This window comes from Podarcis erhardii (assembly GCF_964252035.2).
Source record: "Podarcis erhardii genome assembly, chromosome: 1".
NCBI classification, from domain to species: Eukaryota; Metazoa; Chordata; class Lepidosauria; order Squamata; family Lacertidae; genus Podarcis; species Podarcis erhardii.
In genome coordinates, this window is record NC_138497.1 from 130,977,976 (window position 1) to 130,993,189 (window position 15,214).

At 44.2% G+C, this 15,214-nt stretch overlaps 1 protein-coding gene across 2 annotated transcripts in view; it reads left to right on the forward strand.

Moving 5' to 3' along the window:
- The window catches only part of PARD3B (par-3 family cell polarity regulator beta), a 636,273-nt gene that overhangs the window by 171,102 nt on the left and 449,957 nt on the right, over positions 1 to 15,214 (forward strand). For both annotated transcript variants that reach the window (XM_081859338.1, XM_081859339.1), the window contains exons 5-6: positions 6,982 to 7,067; positions 13,433 to 13,519. In XM_081859338.1, coding sequence (XP_081715464.1) covers positions 6,982 to 7,067; positions 13,433 to 13,519 — 173 coding nt within the window. The remainder of the gene's footprint in view (positions 1 to 6,981; positions 7,068 to 13,432; positions 13,520 to 15,214) is intronic.

Consider the following 15,214-nt stretch of genomic DNA (forward strand, 5'->3'; position numbering starts at 1 on the left):
TGTAAAGTGAGGTGACGCCAGAGGAGGAAGAGGAGGAGACACTGGGACAGGTGCTTTGCTTGCTTTACCACGAGGCAGGAGGAGGGGTGGATGGGAGCCATGTCTCCGGCTGCGGAGGCATCCCTCAGCTTGCGACTGCAGCGGCAGCCGAGGGATCCTTCTGCCGTCCAGTGCATTCGCTCCATAAGACACACAGACATTTCCCCTTACTTTTTTGGAGGGGAAAAGGTGCGTCTTATGGAGCGAAAAAAACGGTAATACAGGGGTCAGCAATCTTTCTCATTGGGGGGCCAGTCCACTGTCCCTCAGACCTTGTGGGGGGCTGGGCTATATTTTGAAAGATATAAATACCCTGCAAGCCGGTCCCGCAGCTGCCTCCGGACCTGGAGGAGCAACGCACTCTGCACGCGCTCAGGAGCGCATCTCAGCGCTGCCCGCTCACCAGCGTTGTTGACGAGCAGCAGCCGCTTCATCGGCCCATCCCTGCTGAGCTCCCGGGCGGCATGTATCATGTGCTGCGGCCCATCGTCAGAGGCCAGGTTGGTGTGCAGGCCGCGCATGCAGAACGCTGGGCAGATGGCGCGCAGCTCACCCTCTACCACCAAGCCAGGTGCCAGGCCAGCAAGCACGCCAAGCTCTGGCTGAAGACCTGTGATGCGCCTGTCACGATGCCCATGGCGTGGCCCAGATCTGCCGCCCACCCACCGGCCTCTCTGTCCACAGCCGCGCTGTGTTTACCTCAATGTGCAGGTGGCAAGGTTTCGGATTGGCTGCAGGAACTTCCTGCAGCCAATCCAAAGCCGCGCCAGCATCAGCGCCCGCCCAGAAGCTGTGCCAGCGTCGCGAAAGTCAGTCCCTGCGCGATGAGGCATCCGCAGCATGCGGGGACTGACTGAGCGGGTGGCAGGGTCCGCGGGCCAGATTTACGAGCTTGGCGGGCCTCATCGGGCCCCCCCGGGCCTTAGTTTGCGTACCCCTGATATAATATAGTGTCTTTCACCTGTTCCATTTTTGTGTGTCCGTGTCGTGCTCACCTGAGCAACAACGATTTGTTTCCTTACTTTTATTCTTCTAATTAAGTATGCAGCCATTACTTTACAGCAATGCTTCAATTAAACCCTCTGAACCCCCAAAGACATTGTTGTTGTCAGTAAGCCTACTTTCTAATATGAAATGAAGTCTGCTGTGCGAGTTCATGCTTTTCAATAAATAAATAAATAAAATTACAAATGAGGCATATTAGCGGTAGCTTTTCTGTCGGTGGTTGTTGTCTTAATAATTTTATGATTCTGAGGATGTATTATATAATGTTCTTTAATTAACCATTTATTGGGTTCTTGTAGTTGTGCTGGGGTTTTTTTTTTTTTTGTCCCGTGAATTTCTGCATCATGATCTCATTACTTACAAATGTTAATACATCCTGCTTTTTCTCATTCTTATTTTTTCTTCTTTAATAATTATTTTGCTTTGTTTCAGTGCAGGTTATGCCACCATTTTATCAAAGCATCCAGTCACTTAGGTATTCAGAGCATAATACACTACTTCAGTTCTTATTTCACTGATTTCTATACTAAATTTTTAGAACAAATCCCACTTTGCTAAAGGTTATTTTCTCCTGTCTCTTTACACACACACACACACACACACACACACCAGGGATTTAAAATATATTTATAGATCCTTCAGGATTTCTTTTAATAACAATGTTTTCTCCAGTAGTAGGACATTTTGCTTCCAAATTAACTTATGGATTTTAAGATAAACTATCAATATATATTTTTTTAAGTCTGAAGATGACAAAAACACTAGATTTATTAACAAAGCTAAGTTGGACTGGGCTTGCAGTTGCATGTATCTGTAATACATTAAAAATGTGGAGCACGATCTAACCAAAGTTCCTTAGAAGTCCCATTGAGGTCATTGGGGAAAATTTATGCATGCGTTCATCTCTGCCATTGAAATCAATGCCATTTTAAAACCTATTAATACATTTCTATGAAGACCTTCATATCTCAGGGCAGCTTTCACCACGAAAACGGGGAAAAAATAAAAGATGCAAGAAAATTAAGATAACAAATAAAACTAGCAGCAAAAATTAATTGCTGATTAAAAGCCTGGTAGATCCGTATAAATCTACATATTCATATATTGCTATATTTATTATTATTAATTTTATAGATTGTATCTTATGGATAAAAATAGTCTAGGGATTATTAATTTTTTTAAGCTTACTTGGTGACCCCAAAGATTAACTCTATGGTTGGCAAGCCTTCCTTGGGAGAGAACTCAGTAAGCAGAATAAGACCATTGAGAAGACCCTCTTCCCAGTCACCATACCGTATTGGCCCAAATATAAGCCGCACCCACAAATAAGCCGCATACCGTTTTGGCCCAAATATAAGCCGCACCCACAAATAAGCCGCATACCGTATACCATATTGGCCCGAATACCGTATTGGCCCGAATATAAGTTGCACCCACAAATAAGCCGCACCTTTTAAATTTGGCGGCTTGGGGGAGGTGTGGGAGCTGCAAGTGGGTTGAGCGTCACTGGGGGGGGGGACCATGCCTGTTTGCCGGTGGCGTAAGGTCGCGAATATAAGCAGTGCCGGGTTTACGTAAAAGCTAAACAAGCTATAGCTTAAGGCCCCACTCTCTTGGGGAACCCCCCAAAAAAATTAAAGTAAAAAAAAACCTGGATGTACACTTCCAAAATATAAGATAAAAAATAAATAAAATAAAACCTACACACAACAACAGTGTTTTGTGTTGTGTAGGCTCCTATGATGTAAGTTATGGGCCCCGCCTGCTAGCCTGCTCCCTAAAATATCACTCGTTTGCTCATTTCTATATATAGGGTGCCTACAGTGCTGTGGGTTAAACCACAGAGCCTAGGACTTGCCGATTGGAAGGTTGGCGATTGAAATCCCCACGACGGGTTGATCTCCCATTGCTCAGTTCCTGCTCCTGTGTAGTGTAGTTCCTGCCAGTGTGGTGTAGTGGTTGAGAGCGGTAGTCTTGTAATTTGGGGAACCGGGTTCGATTCCCTGCTCCTCCACATGCAGCTGCTGGGTGACCTTGGGCTAGTCACACTTCTCTGAAGTCTCTCAGCCCCACTCACCTCACAGAGTGTTTGTTGTGGGGGAGGAAGGGAAAGGAGAATGTTCGCCGCTTTGAGACTCCTTAAAGGGAGTGAAAGGCGGGATATCAAATCCAAACTCTTCTTCCTGCCAACATAGCAGTTCAAAAGCATGTCAAGTGCAAGTAGATAAATAGGTACCGCTCCGGCGGGAAGGTAAACGGCATTTCCGTGCGCTGCTCTGGTTCGCCAGAAGCGGCTTAGTCATGCTGGCCACATGATCCGGAAGCTGTACACCGGCTCCCTCGGCCAATAAAGCGAGATGAGTGCCGCAACCCCAGAGTTGGCAATGACTGGACCTAATGGTCAGGGGTCCCTTTACCTTTACATTCTGCATGGACTGGTTGCATGGGAACATGTGCAAATGGCTTTAGATACCTATTACGTCCATAAATTACCATATAGCATATATTCAACACATACACAAAAAACAGCTGCAATTTGTTGTTGACAAAGGAGAGCTGGACATATAAAGGGCCCCATTACCTTCAGTAGCCTAGGGTTTCATCAAACCTAAATCTGGCCCTGAATATAAGCCACACTAACTTTTCATGATCGGAATCTGGGGGGGGGGGGATGGGGCTTATATTCGGGCCAATACAGTAATTTCTAAAGATGGGCGCTCCGGAAGAAAGGTCTGTGGCTATTGTACTAGCAGGCAAGCAGGTTGATGTGGTTATGCTTGGCATTCCTTCATGTATGCCTGATTCCAAACAGTATAGGGTTTTTAAAGTAAGCACTAGCACTTCAGACTGTCCTTTGAAACAGGCCAGGATTCAGTGAAGATATTTGATTCTGCTGATTGGTCCCAGTCAAAAGTCTTTCAGCTGTGCTCTGAACTAGCTGTAGAATTCAAGGGCTTTTTCAGTATCAAAGGTTTGCAAAATTTCAAAGAATTTTGAAACTCCAGAGGATGCATATATAGTGTTTTAGGTGGATAAGGCCAAGCACAGTGTAGGACTTGACTTGGTATAGATAAGGTGAATTGGCTCATCTCAAGGTGTTCTGCTATCCTGAAATCCCTTGTGAGAAAAAAAAGTCATTTGCTCAACTGTTGTTTTTCTGTGTTATTAGTTCACATTACATCATTTATAGCTGAAATTAGATCGCTCGGTATCAGTGTTGATACTCTGGATGAAACAGGACTTCACTAATTAATCTTGACATTTTCAGCCACAATTATTTTTTTATATAAAGTGGCTTGAACTAGATGGTGACATTCAGATTCAGTTTCAGTTCCTGATACAGGGAGGGGGAGGGTCTGTTCCACCCAAATATAAAAAAGCGATGAAGAGTCAATATACTGCTAATTCTATCCCAATAACTTAGTGTTGTCCATTTTATGAAAGCGATGCCATGTCAAAATACGTTTAGATCAGGCATAGACAAACTCCTGTCCTCCAGATGTTTGGGACTACAATTCCCATCATCTCTAGCTAACAGAACCAGTGGTCAGGGATGATGGGAATTGTAGTCCCAAACATCTGGAGGGCCGGAGTTTGCCTATGCCTGGTTTAGAGTCATGCTCGTCTTGATAATGTTTCCATTTAAACAACGTGGGTTGTTGTTAAGCATAATTTCCCTAGATTTTCCTCATTAATCCTTCTGACCAGCAAGGACCCATGCCTGACCTCCCTACGCTCATTTTGACAGATATGGAGTTCACCCATGGACATCCTTCCTATTTTCCTTTCAGGATGAAAGAATATATATATATATATATATATATAAACAATATGATATCTTTATTGTCATTGTCCCATACAGAACAATAAAATTGAAAAATCTACATAAGACATTCAAAACCCCCTAAAAACTCTGAAACCCCATTTTAAAATACAATATACTCCTATAGAGACTCCTTATACTGTGTTTAAAACCAGAATCGCATTTGGGTAGAAACTGTTTCTCAGGCGGCTAGTCCTAGTCTTTATAACCCTGTACCTTCTTCCAGAAGGCAGAAGCCGAAAGGGATCATTTCTGGGGTGCGCACTATCCTATGCTATCTCTGCAGCATTCTTATGGCACCTGGCAGCATAGATTTGATCCAAGGTGGGAAGAGTGCACCCAATTATTCTCTCTGCAATCTTTACAACCCTGGACAGCATTGATATTTCCCTGGCTGTGCAGCTCCCAAACCACACACAGAGACCATAAGTTGATACATTCTCCACAGTACAATGGTAAAGTGCCATCAACAGGTCCTTTGATCCTGCTTTAATTTTTTTTATTAAAGATTTTCTTGTTTTACAGAAGTACAGTGGTGCCTTGCAAGACGAAAAGAATCCGTTCCGCGAGTCTCTTTGTCTTGCGGTTTTTTCGTCTTGCGAAGCAAGCCCATTGACGGCTTAGCGGATTAGCGCTATTAGCGGCTTGGCGGCTATTAGCGGCTTGGCGGCTATTAGCGGCAAAGCGGCTTAGAAAAAGGGGGGGGAAGCGAAAATAATCGCAAGACTCGCAAGACGTTTTCATTTTGCGAAGCAAGCTCATAGAGAAATTTGTCTTGCGAAGCGCCTCGAAAAATGGAAAACCCTTTCGTCTAGCGGGTTTTTTGTCTTACGAGGCATTCATCTTGCGGGGCACCACTGTATGTGTAATGTCTCTCGTATTTTTTCCATGTAACATTTTTACAAATTCGTTTCATTTGTTGAGACATTAGGGGGAGAAAAAAAGGGGTGGGGGGGAGATGGGTGGGGGTGGGGGTCGGGTGGCGGTGTTTCTATTATGCTTAATATATGCGGGGTTTTGTGTCAGTGTTGCTTGTGCAGGTTCTCTGCTGTTCACTTGTGTTCCTTTGGTGCTGAGAGAGGTTGGGGTTGGCCTAGGGTGTGGTTGTTTGTTTGTGATTGGCTGTGCTGATCTTTGTTTTCATGTGTGAGTGGGGTGGGTGGGTGTTTTGGATCAGGTTGGCCGTATTGATTTGTACGCTGTTGGTGGATTATTGTCATTGTCTTGTTGGGCTGTATATGTGATAAAGGGGAGCCATAAAGCTGTCTTCTTCTGTTTGTCCCTGTGTCAGTTTGTTTATTGGTTAATTTTTCTAGTAGGGCTGTTTCCCATACTATTTGGTACCACTGGTCCATGCTTACTCCTGACAGGTCTCTCCAGTGTCTGGTTATGGTGTTTCTGGCTGCTGAAAGTAGGTGGGTTATGAGTTCTTTGTGGTGTAAATGGGCATTGCTGTCTTGGAAGATGTTTAGTAGGGCCAATTCTGGGGTGATGTCTAATACTTGCTTAGTTATTTTACATATTTCTCGTATGGCTGTTGTCCAGAATATTTGGATTTTGGGGCACTCCCACCACATGTGGAGATATGTGCCTGTGGAGGTGCACCCTCTCCAGCATTTTGGTGAGGTTCCTGGGCGCATTAGCGCTAGAGAAAAGAAAACAGGTCCTTTCAGAGATTGTTTTTCCAGAGGATTCTCCGCCACTAGGTTGGAGGCCCTTGGAGAGAGTCTACATTGCACTCACTATGTTCAGCTACATTTATCAGTATTTTTTTAAAAAATGAATTTGCTGTAAGGAAATTCTGCTCTTTCTACTTTCCACTTTCTGCTCACATGTGGGGGTTTGTGAGTATGTGTCTCAGTTGCTTACCCCCTTTCTATCCAGCCTTACCATTCTAACTGCTTCATGAAATGGTGGAACTAAAGCAACATCAGATCATGTCTTTTTCAAGTCTTGTTGCAGCAGAGGTATGGAGCAGTTGTTGGCAACAGTAAGGCTGGAATTCCTAGACGTTTGCTTTTTGGTTTGGAGTGTAATTCATAAGTATTAACAACTGCTCTAAATCCAAATCATAATATTTAACATTAAAATGCACATTTTCAAAATCTCTTTAGGGTTTGACCCACTCGTCTTCAGAAGATTGGGATCTTGCTGCACACAGCGAAGCGCTGACGTCTCAGAAAACAAAATTCATTTTCAAGTATGTATGAGTACATTTATATTTCATTTCTACTTTATTGTACCTTATCTGTTTTTTTACTTTTTTAAAAGACAAACCTCATACATCTTTTGGATGTATGCATCTGTGTGTTTATGTATGGCTTGTGGCATTCTGCCTATTGTAGATCAAATAATATAGTTCCTTAAATCAATTTGTTGAAGAGAAATGGAAGATATTTACACTGGGTAGATTTCAGGATGCTTGAAAGCCTCTTTATTGTCACATTAAAGGTAAAGGGGTAAAGGAACCCTGACCATTAGGTCCAGTCGTGACCGACTCTGGGGTTGCGGCACTCATCTCGCTTTGTTGGCCGAGGGAGCCGGCGTACAGCTTCCGGGTCATGTGGCCAGCATGGCTAAGCCACTTCTGGCAAACCAGAGCAGCGCGTGGAAACGCCGTTTACCTTCCCGCTGGAGCGGTACCTATTTATCTACTTGCACTTTGAGGTGCTTTCAAACTGCTAGGTTGGCAGGAGCAGGGACTGAGTAACGGGAGCTCACCCCGTCGCGGGGATTTGAACTGCCGACCTTCTGATCGGCAAGTCCTAGGCTCTGTGGTTTAACCCACAGCGCCACCCGCCTCCATTGTCACATTACCTGGGGCCAAACTAGACCTTCCAGTTTGCTTAAAGGAACTGCGGGGCATGGATGGGAAAAATAGGGTTTGCATAGTGGGCATTTTAACTTTCTCTAGCGTGTGATTTGCCCAATCCCTCTCTCCAAGCTTCTGTTAGCTCTGGAAGGAGAAAAAAGTTAGATGTCTGCCCCTAATCCCAGGGTAATAGTAATCATGGTGGCATTTTTAATTGAAACACACTGCATTGTGGGATGGGGAGAAAAGGTTAACTCCCTCATTGCCATATAACAACACCCTGTGTAACTCACAAACCTCCCCCTGTGACTGATTTCAAACATGGAAGAAGGCATTGAAACTCCCATACCGTTGGGTCATGCTAGAAATCCAGAACGGAAAAAGCAACATGAGTTCTTATAATGCAAAATTCAAATGGCAGCTGATATACAGTGGTACCTCTGGTTATGCACTTAATTCGTTCTGGAGGTCCGTTGTTAACCTGAAACTGTTCTTAACCTGAAGCACCACTTTAGCTAATGGGGCCTCCCGCTGCCACCACTCATTTAATTCGGAACGAATTAAGTATTTAACCCGAGGTATCACTGTAAAATATGGGAAGCAGGTGGCGCAGTGGGTTAAACCACAGAGCCTAGAACTTGCTGATCAAAAGGTCGGCAGTTCGAATCCTCGCAACGGGGTGAGCTCCCGTTGTTCGATCCCTTCTCCTGCCAATCTAGCAGTTCGAAAGCACAACAGTGCAAGTAGATAAATAGGTACCGCTCTGGCGGGAAGGTAAACGGTGTTTCCGTGCGCTGCTCTGGTTCGCCAGAAGCGGCTTAGTCATGCTGGCCACATGACCCGGAAGCTGTACGCCGGCTCCCTCAGCCAATAATGCGAGATGAGTGCCACAACCCCAGAATCGTCCGCGACTTGACTTAGCAGTCAGGGGTCCCTTTACCTTTACCTTACCACTGTAAAATATTTTTTTTTGAGGGGGAGGCAGATAAGCTTCGCCCTGCAGAAATACAGTGGCATTCTGCTATGGTGTGTGTATTTGGGTGGGGTGGGGTGGGCCATGTCTATGTCCTCTCCTGCCGACCCTGATTGTAATGAAATAACATTTCACCAGCATGTATGTAATTGCAAGTCTCTCTCCCTGCTTCCTAATTTGCCGTACTCATTCTTCGCCATGCTTTCTTCTGCTCTTTCTATATATCATCATATCATTCTGCTTCAGCTAAACCAAATTAAGAACAGCATGGTCCAAATGAGAGCGTTGGTTTTGGTGGGTGGCGGATAAAAAGATGGAGGAGATGGAACAGCCGATCTCTGACCCGTTGATGGCTTTGAACCGCAGGGGAAGTGATAGTAAGATTTGGGCGGTGGGGGAGCAAGCGTATTATGTTAGCGGTAACTTTTCTACATGGCTACCACCTTCAATTATGTTACATTTGCATTTCTCATTTTTTGAATTCAAGGATCTCTGTGGTCAGATCAGGAAACAACAAGTTTCCTAATCAGATAAAGATTTGCCAAATATATATTTTCCAGTAAGAAGGTGCCTTGTTCTCCTATCTGATATTTAAACCTGCTTGCGGTGACAGTGGTGAGGTGTTTGAGAGCACCTGGCTAAAAACAGCAAATCTAGGAGCACCCTCTCAAATTCAGAACTGCTTGCCTTTTTTTGTATTCTAGGTGGTTTTAAGGAAGTCTCAGTGGCAGTGTTGAAAACTGCAGGTAACTGAATGGAGCTAGATTTAGCAATAATAATAATAATAATAATAATAATAATAATAATAATATAATAATAAATTTTATTTATAATAATAAATTTTATTTATAATAATAAATTTTATTTATACCCCGCCCTCCTTGGCCAGAGCCGGGCTCAGGGCAGCTAACACCAGTAAAATTACAATAAAAACATAATAGGGAAAAAAGCACCAATTTAAAATACAGGTTAAAATGCAATTTAAAATGCAGCCTCATTTTGAAAGTAGCTGATCAAAATCATAAGGGGAGGGAAACATAAGGGTCAGACTGAGTCCAAACCAAAGGCCAGGCAGAACAGCTTGGTCTTGCAGGCCCTGCAGAAAGCTCGTCAAGTCCCGCAGGGCCCTAGTCTCTTGTGACAGAGCATTCCACCAGATCGGGGCCAGTACTGAAAAGGCCCTGGCCCTAGTTGAGACCAATCTAACCATCTTGTGACCTGAGACCTCCAATATGTTGTCATTGAAGCCCTAAACCAAAGTGTGTGTGCGTTTGTTTTAACCAAGATTTCAGACAGTTTAAAAAACCCTTTCAATATAGGCCTTACTCCTAATACTTTCCCATGTCTATCTTGTTAAAATTTCTGTATGTATCAAGAAGACAGTAAACACCATTTTTCATTTTGTCTCAAAATAGAGAATGGAAAACTGTGATCCCCCCCCCCAAAAAATCACATGAGAATATTTATTTGTGTGCTTATAAGAAGATGGGAACTATGCGGGGGAAGAGAAAGAGAGGTGTTTTGTTTATTACCAGTTAGCAAAAACTCTGTCTACATAAATCGGTACATTTTCTTATTTAACAATAAACAAACGTGGTAGCATAAGAATATTGCTTTAATAGCAAGCTCAATAAAATCACACACCCTTGCATAGAATTTTAATGTGCTCCACAATAGATAATGACTTGTGGCGCTGTGGGTAAAAAGCCTCAGCGCCTAGGGCTTGCCGATCGAAAGGTTGGCGGTTCGAATCCCCGCAGCGGGGCGCGCTCCTGTTGCTCGGTCCCAGAGCCTGCCAACCTAGCAGTTCGAAAGCACCCTCGGGTGCAAGTAGATAAATAGGGACCGCTTACTGGCGGGAAGGTAAACGGCGTTTCCGTGTGCTGCGCTGGCTCGCCAGATGCAGCTTGTCACGCTGGCCACGTGACCCGGAAGTGTCTTCGGACAGCGCTGGCCCTCGGCCTCTTAAGTGAGATGGGCGCACAACCCTAGAGTCTGTCAAGACTGGCCCGTATGGGCAGGGGTACCTTTACCTTTACCTTGAACCAACTTTCCTTCCTTCCTTCCTTCCTTCCTTCCTTCCTTCCTTCCTTCCTTCCTTCCTTTCTTTCTCTTTTTCCCCTTTCCCCCTTTCTTACATTCATGTTTCTTGTCCAATACCTCTTAATTGGAAGAGGTTAAAAATAACAAGGCATTATACTGTAGTTTAGGAATGTATCGCCAGTCATGTAATTCCACCCCCTAGTGCAACTTGTAGAAACAGAAATATTTTTGCAAGCCTCACACAGAAACATGTTTTTTTTCCATAATAAAAATAGCTCTGTTAATGAAAAATTAAACCGAGGCTATTAGAAAGTAGATACTTGGTTTATTAACAGTTGATTACTTGGCATTCTGAAACTGCATCATGCATAGGTTACTCATTTAAAGGCTTCATTGGATCGGCCGGGGTTGTATCAGGCCAGCTTTGGTACCAGTTTGGTTGAAATACACTTCTTACATTAATAAACTGTAAGTGCAGCAATAAAAAGCTCACATTTTACTTTATTTTCAGCATGTTTGGTTCATTTCCCCTTTCCAGCTGTTTTCGGGTCAAACATATCACGGGTTTTTAATACTATATATAGTGAGCAACTACATATTTTTTTGGGTGTTGCTCAAAAGTAAGCCCCCCACTTCCCCTGCCCCGATCAGGACTGGAATTGCATGTAATCCTACCGTCCACAGCTTCACCCCTCCCCCTGGCCCTATAGCAGGTAAAGGTAAAGGGACCCCTGACCGTTAGGTCCAGTCGCGGATGACTCTGGGGTTGCGGCGCTCATCTCGCTTTACTGGCCGAGGGAGCCGGCGTACAGCTTCTGGGTCATGTGGCCAGCATGAATAAGCCGCTTCTGGCGAACCAGAGCAGCGCACGGAAACGCCGTTTACCTTCCCGCTGGAGTGGTACCTATTTATCTACTTGCACTTTGACGTGCTTTCAAACTGCTAGATTGGCAGGAGCAGGGACTGAGCAACAGGAGCTCACCCCGTCACGGGGATTCGAACTGCCGACCTTCTGATCGGCAAGGCCAAGAGGCTCAGTGGTTTAGACCAGTGTTTCCCAACCTTGGGCCTCCAGCTGTTTTTGGACTACAACTCCCATCATCCCTAGCTAGCAAGACCAGTGGTCAGGGATGATGGGAATTGTAGTTGAAAAACAGCTGGAGGCCCAAGGTTGGGGAACACTGGTTTAGACCACAGCACCACCCGTGTCCCTTATATAGCAGTTACTCGTAATTAAAAACAAAGCAAAAACATTTTGGCTCCTAAGGAAGAGTTTTTTTATTTAAATTTGGCTATTGCTGGGGAGGGGTGTTTTGGGGTTGCATTAAATCACCCCTCCCATCATCCCTAGCTAGGAGGCCCTATGGTTAGGGATAATGGGAATTGTAGTCCCAAAACATCTGGAGGGCCGAGTTTGCCTATGCCCGCCATAACCTGTCATGGATAAAAGTGTACTTCCATGTCCACAAAACTTTTCAGTTAATGCAGTTGATTCATTTCACACCCTGAACCCAGCGGGGCTCATATAAAATTTTAGAAAATGATTAGCAGTGACGGACACCTGAGCATGGCATATGAAAGCACCGGGGAGGTGATAACAAGGTAATCAGGAAATTGTGTCAATCAACACAGAACATTATCCACTGATTAAATCCACAACACTGCAGGAAATGAAACGGGGAACAAAACAGGAAGAAAGAGCTGTTGTGGTCAAGTGTGCGCTAATAGATGGTTGTCCAGACAAGAACAAGACATCACACAGAGGCTGAAGTAAACTTTCGGTTTTGAGAGACATCCCATACTGAGCTGAGTATGTTTGTGAAAGAGATGCAGTCACTACGTCTAGGAAGTGAAGCTCAGAAGCAGGTCGTTATTCCAACTTCATTACAGTCGCACCTTGGTTCTCGGACGGAATCTGTCCCCGAAGTCGGTTCGACCTCCGGAAATGTTTAAAAACTGAGGCGCGGCTTCCGATTGGCTGCAGGAGCTTCCTGCACTCAACTGCGGAATCCACGTCGGACATTCGGGTTTCCAAAAACCGGAATATTGTTCGCAAACCGGAAAACACTCACTTCTGGGTTTGTTGCGTTCAGGAGCCAAAACGTTCAAGTTGCAAGGCGTTCGAGAACCAAGGTACGACTGCATAGAAGGGGCATTGTCAGATAAGTATTACCTCCACATGAGCCCACTTCAGATGTTGTAGCACAAGTATAAAAAAAGCCTTCTCATCCCTGTCTTTAGCCACCATTATTATTGCACACATGGGGTCCAGGGTTTTTATTCTCCTGGAGAGAATCCATGAAAACAAAAGTCCCCACACTGCGGAACCAATACTAGAATAAAGGAGAAGATATGTGTCAATGAGACCAAGGCTGAAGCGGGACTATTCTACTTTTGTTGACCTTTCACAGCTGCTTTTGTCTTGATCTCTTTTAAAGTTTAGGCTTAATACATTACTGTATAGCTTCTAACTTTAAAAGCAACAGCCTCAAAGCTATGTACGGCTGAGCAAGAAGAAACAAGGATAAAATCACACAAACCTATAAAAAACAGTTTTAACAATACAAAAAATAAATAAATCATGGATGTTGCCTAAATTCCCAGGAAAATGAAAACATCTTTGCCTGGCATTGAAACAACACTGAAAGGTTGGTGGTAGGCTGACCTGCTAGAGAGACTGTTGCTCTCTGATTTTTGATGAATGTAACCATGTCTGTTTCCCCCTCCTCTTCCTTAGTGGTGTCACAAGAGCGGTAGAGATTTCTGGGGAAGGCGGGCCGCTGGGGATCCATGTGGTACCATATATTTCATCATTAAGCGGAAGGTAAGGATTTGCATTGCCATTTTGATGAAAACGAACTCGGTGGTTGTTGTTATTGTTTTGTCCTAAACACCTTATGCATAAGCATGTTGATTGTCGATACGCTGAAGTGGCTCAAAGGTGTAGGGAAACAGGGGAAGATGTTTGTGTCCCTTTTGGTTCTCATAGAATCATGGAAGGGTTCCCGAGGCTCATGTAGTCCAACCTCACCACAATGCAAGAATCTCAACTAGAACATACATGACAGATCCACCATGTATGTGGATTTAAGCCGTCCACCTTTGCTTAAAAACCTCCAAGGAAGGAGAGTCAACAACCTCCAGAGAGAGTCTGTTCCAGTGTTTAACAGCTCTTACTGTCGGAAAGTTCTTCCGGGTATTTAGTAGAAATCTCCTTTCTTGGAACTTGAACCCGTTAGTTTGAGTCCTACCCTCCTCAGCAGCTGGAGAAAGCAAGCTTTCTCCATCCTCTGTTTGACAGCCCTTTAGGTATTTGAAGATGGCTATCATATCTCCTCTCCGCTTCCTCTTTACCTGACTAAACATATCCAGTTCCCTCAACTGTTCCTCATAAGGCTTGGTTTTCAGACCCTTGGTCATCTTGGTTGCCCTCGTCGCCACACATTCCAGCTTGTCAACATCCTTCTTACATTGTGGCGCCCAGAACAGGATTCCACCTGTCTCTCATATCTGCGCTCCTTACTCCTTAAATAGAAACCAGCTTGATGGCATCTAAATTAAATTATGTTCCCCCTTGCAGAACATTTTGTCATATAAAGAAAATACCATATGTTTTTCTTCTTCTTGATTATCCTATTTTTGATCATTTTAATATGCTGGTCAGCTGTTGCGCACATGCCTTAAACGAAGAGATTCAAACCTTTGCACCTCAGTTTAAGACTTATTTTCATGATGTATTTGGTCTGTTAAGAAACAACATTTCCTAATCTCTTAACCATGGTCTTGCATATTTCCTTTCCCTCTTGTGTAAATTCCCTCCCTTTGACAGCATTAGCTGTCATGTTGAATTACGCCCCAGTACTAGCGCTCATCATGGGTAGCTTGAATCTAGAGTTTGAAACGGAAGTTTTGAAACTGTTTTGCAAATGCTAACTAGATAATATCAGTTACAGATAGGTAGCCGTGTTGGTCTGCCATAGTCAAAACAAAACAAATTCCTTCCAGTAGCACCTTAAAGACCAACTAAGTCAGTTCTTGGTATGAGCTTTCGTGTGCATGCACACTTCTTCAGATACACTGTGTATCTGAAGAAGTGTGCATGCACACGAAAGCTCATACCAAGAACTGACTTAGTTGGTCTTTAAGGTGCTACTGGAAGGAATTTGTTTTGTTTAGATAATATCATTCTTGCAGTGCAAGGAGGAGTGTGCAAATCTGCAAAGTCCTTGCACAATGTTACTCGGAAGTAGCATTTTTACTAATTTTTTTCTTGGGAGCCGCCCATAATGGCTGGCGCAACCCAGTCAGATGGGTGACATAAAAATTGTTGCTATTACTACTACTACTATTAGTTTGTTGGGACCACTCTTGTATAGTTGTCAGTCTTGTGGATGACAAATGGTGTCAGGGACTGGCTGGACAAAGAGGAGTGATGGGGGGCACCAGCCAGTGAACCCCCCCAAAGGGAACCACCAGAGGAGGAAGGCTCCTATTGGTGGTGGGACACTGAGGAGAGATC